Source organism: Stegodyphus dumicola, chromosome 3 (genome assembly GCF_044657685.1).
Source record: "Stegodyphus dumicola isolate Sdum_Otavi_A_Nest chromosome 3, ASM4465768v1".
Lineage (NCBI taxonomy): Eukaryota > Metazoa > Arthropoda > Arachnida > Araneae > Eresidae > Stegodyphus > Stegodyphus dumicola.
In genome coordinates, this window is record NC_140770.1 from 202,150,887 (window position 1) to 202,154,692 (window position 3,806).

General features: G+C 30.3%; 1 protein-coding gene across 1 annotated transcript; it reads right to left on the reverse strand.

Moving 5' to 3' along the window:
• Nucleotides 1–557: 557 nt before the first annotated feature.
• On the reverse strand, nt 558–3,474 carry LOC118192487 (cuticle protein 10.9-like). The gene is made up of 3 exons (XM_035363476.2): nt 3,409–3,474; nt 3,028–3,078; nt 558–1,103 (listed from the first exon to the last, which is right to left on the reverse strand). Exons 1-3 carry the CDS (start codon nt 3,418–3,420, stop codon nt 771–773), a joined length of 396 nt encoding a protein of 131 aa, XP_035219367.1. The 5' UTR covers nt 3,421–3,474; the 3' UTR covers nt 558–770.
• Between the last annotated feature and the right edge of the window lie 332 nt (nt 3,475–3,806).

A 3,806-nucleotide genomic window follows, 5' to 3' on the forward strand; every position in this document is an offset into this window, starting at 1 on the left:
CAAGTACTCTAAAGCTTTTTAACATTTTTCTTTCATCACTGCAATTCCACAAATCTATTTTTAATACTATATGACTCATTTTCAAAGGCTTAATATAAATTTATTTCTTGTACTACTATTTCGTGTAAAACGAACTGTGCTACAAGTTTCATGTACTTCGTTTCTGTATTTTTTCCTTGCTCTATAACTATTCCTAATGTTTTTGTTTCCCAAATGCGCGTTTATTCCAACAGATGATTTTTAAATGAATGTTGAGAAAATGTCCTTCTGTTTGCTTATGTTCTAATTATGCTATTTGTTTATTAAATAAATTGTAAAAAGCACTACATATATTTCTGTGGATGCCTCATTTGGTTTTTATGTCTTTTAGTTGTTCATGCTTTCATTTCACTTCTTTCTTTTATTGTATGTATTATTACTTCCTATAATACTATAATTTTACATAATAAAACAAAGGTTTATTAAAGTATAATTATATTCATTTATTAGCCTTTCGGCAGTGCTTGCGATATCATACTGCATTGTTTTCAATTAATAACTGAAATATAAATCAGAAATTTATATCAGGCAATTTCAAACTTAATTTATTTTCAATTTATTTAGAGCTCACAGCATCAAAATAAATAAAGTATTAACCAACATCTAAACATCTAATATCCGTATCGGGCGTATCCTAAACCACCAAGAAGTCCACTACCAAGACCATATCCTCCATATCCAAGACCTCCATACGCGTAACCAAGTCCTCCATAGCCAAGACCGACATTTTCTTAACCACCGTATCCATAACCTGCGCCACTGCCTGATAATCCATATCCTTCTAAAGCACCGTATCCAGCTCCAGCATATGGAGCAGAGGAAATCACTTGAACAGCAGCTGGATTCTGGTTGGCAGTGCCTGGTTCATTGGTCTTGACTTGGGCACGGAATCCTGCATGGTCAGCGACATAGTTGACTTGTCTATGGATACCCCTGGCATCGGTGAATCCATAGCTGCCCTTCACTCCACTAGCACCATCTCCGACTTCTTCTCTATGCTGTTCACCATGGTGGTCTTTTACACTGTATCCAAATTTGTACGGCTGGGGAGTATGATGAATGGGCTGTAAACACAAAAAAAAGATTTTTCTGATGTCTTTTAATGAACAGATTATGATAAATTAAGTTATCCTAAATCTTATAATGAAGAACAAATTTTAAATTCATAATAAAAGCCTCAGTTTTTAAGAACTTATAAACTATATTATAATTAAAATTAAAGCAATAAGTTTTTCTGTAAATATAGCAGTGATTGTGTCGAAGACAGAACTATTTAGGTAAGTTTGCCAAACGTTTTGAAATAGCCTTTATCTTATCATATAATTATATATATATGCCAATAAGTACAACTTAATTTATAATTATCAACCATAATACATGCTTATTTATTATTACTTCATTTTTGCATTGTTTTCCTCTTTTTGCTTTTCAGAATATCTATATACATGTGAATCGTGATCAGCTGAATATAAATATCTATTTGAATATAGATTGCGTTAAATCGCGACTATGTGCATTGGATGGCCCGCCTAAAATAATACCCCTAAAATTTTGGAAAATCTGATGCATATAAATACTGGCTGAATTTTCTAATTACTAATATTTTAAGAGAGATGATTTGAAACATATCGATACAGCAAATGTCTGGAAGTAATTATTACTGAAGAAAGACGAGAATGTAATTGAATACAAAATGACTGTTTCATTTTTAATGTTCAAAATAATGTAACTCATCATAATTTTCATATTATAATGGACAGCGTTGCACGTATGTATCAGCAATTTTCCGAATTTTATATGACATTTGAGTTCCGGTACCTCATTTAACTTCATAAGTTTAAAGAAAGAGCTTGAAAACTAGAGCTTATTAAATAAGTGCTAGAGCTTATTAATCCATTTCGACGGAAAAACCGTTATTCCCTTCTCAGTAGTAACCAATATAGCCTGAGAAAATTAGTTTCAGTTATTCTAGACAACTGTATTTGCTTACGCATGTAACTGATTTCAGCTAAATGATTTTTACCACTGCATTAAAATCAGAATAAATCACAACCGAAGTAAAATTGAATCATGAATATATCCCTCCGATAACTAAATTAAGCTTTATGTGTTTATTAAAGCAAGCCATTTGATTGTAAACGCCCCATTTTAAACGTTTAAGATTGTAAAGAATTATCACCTTTACTCATGCGTGCTATCGTCGTGATGTCCGGTTAACAGTAGGAAGGTGCTGTGTTCGAATTTTTCGTGCTTACTACTCCAAATAAGTACCTAATAGCTGTACAGAAAAATATGCTTCCCTTTTATACTTTGGTAAGCTTTGCCGAGTAATGCCAGTAAGATGAATAAGCCTCCACCCTGAATTGTTATTTAAGATGTCAGGTATGATTACTGATGAAGGCACTCAAAAGATTCTAGCAACTAAACCTTAAAAATTCAACAATATTCTTATATTGTCATTTACCTCGAATTTTTATCTTATTCAAGTCAAATAAGAAATGAAGTAAATTCTTCGTGATTAATAAATATAGCTATTGCTTCTTTCAAAATCCAAATTTCCAAATTGTTTTGATCCAGACTGGGTTACAGTTCTGATTATACGAAATGATATACTCAAGATTCTAGTTTTACAATAATTACTTTGTTGGTTGTTATTGATTTTGACTACTTTATTCCTATATTTTATCTTCTATCCTTTTGATAGATTGAAATTAAGTATATATTTGCGAAAATATAAAAATACATCGTGTTTTAATGTTTTCAGTAGCTATTACCATTACTAGAAGTAAATATCAGATTAAGAAAACTAGTTTTTCGTTTGAGTCTTTTTCTCAAATATATTAAAATTATATTTTTAATAAACCCGAAAACCCTTGTAATAAATATTATACGCATTAAAATACATAATAGGAAGGAATCGCTTCAAAACTATAAAGAATATGTTAACAGCAATTTTTCTTTACGTATAATCATGATAATTTTACTTACCACATGTAAGTGTGCGTATGAAAGAGTAGCTACGAAAGCTAAAATGAAAACCTAAAAAAAAAAAAAAAAAGAACAGAAAAGAAAACAGATTGTGAGATACAAGTAACGATATTTTCCATATTTATGTACAATATATAAGAATTGGTTTCGTATTTGCCTTATCAAGATGCTTCTGAAATTTAAATGAAAGGAAAATGATCACCGGTAAAAACTTATTTTAGATTTTAAACTTCATTCCCATCAAGATCTTACGTTTTAAGAAGTGAAATTCCTGAAATAATCGCTTAAAATAATTTCATATAATTGATCGGCTTTCTTACATAAGTATAAGAAATAAAAATGTTTAAAACATTGTCAAAAAGCCTTTTTGATATTTCTTACCTTAGAGAACATTATGAATATTCTCAACCTTAATGCAAGTTACACTGAATCATTGTTGTGAGCGGGTATATTTATAGTTGTCAACCTTAAATGGAAATTCTATTCATACCAGTCTGGAGACATTTTTTTACGCTTGAATGCTATTGGTATGCTAGTTTGAACGCAAGACCTTCCGAATGAGGTTAAATGGCAAATGCTTTGATAACTAAAATTAATTTTGTCTCTATTCCTTATGTCTTTAAGAATATTTTGAAACTTACCCTAATTATGGTTGAGAATATTTCAGGTTTTGGATTATTATCCATTGCTGCCTTTTGCCTATTGACAATTTATTAAAACTATTGCATTTTAAAATATATTGCAATATATCAGATGTGTGTCATTTTATGAAAACGAAT

Excerpts from the sequence above, each read along its gene's own strand:
- LOC118192487 (XM_035363476.2), bottom strand. Across the intron at positions 1,104-3,027 it reads CATACGCACACTTACATGTG|CCCATTCATCATACTCCCCA; the intron begins GTAAGTAAAATT and ends TTGTGTTTACAG.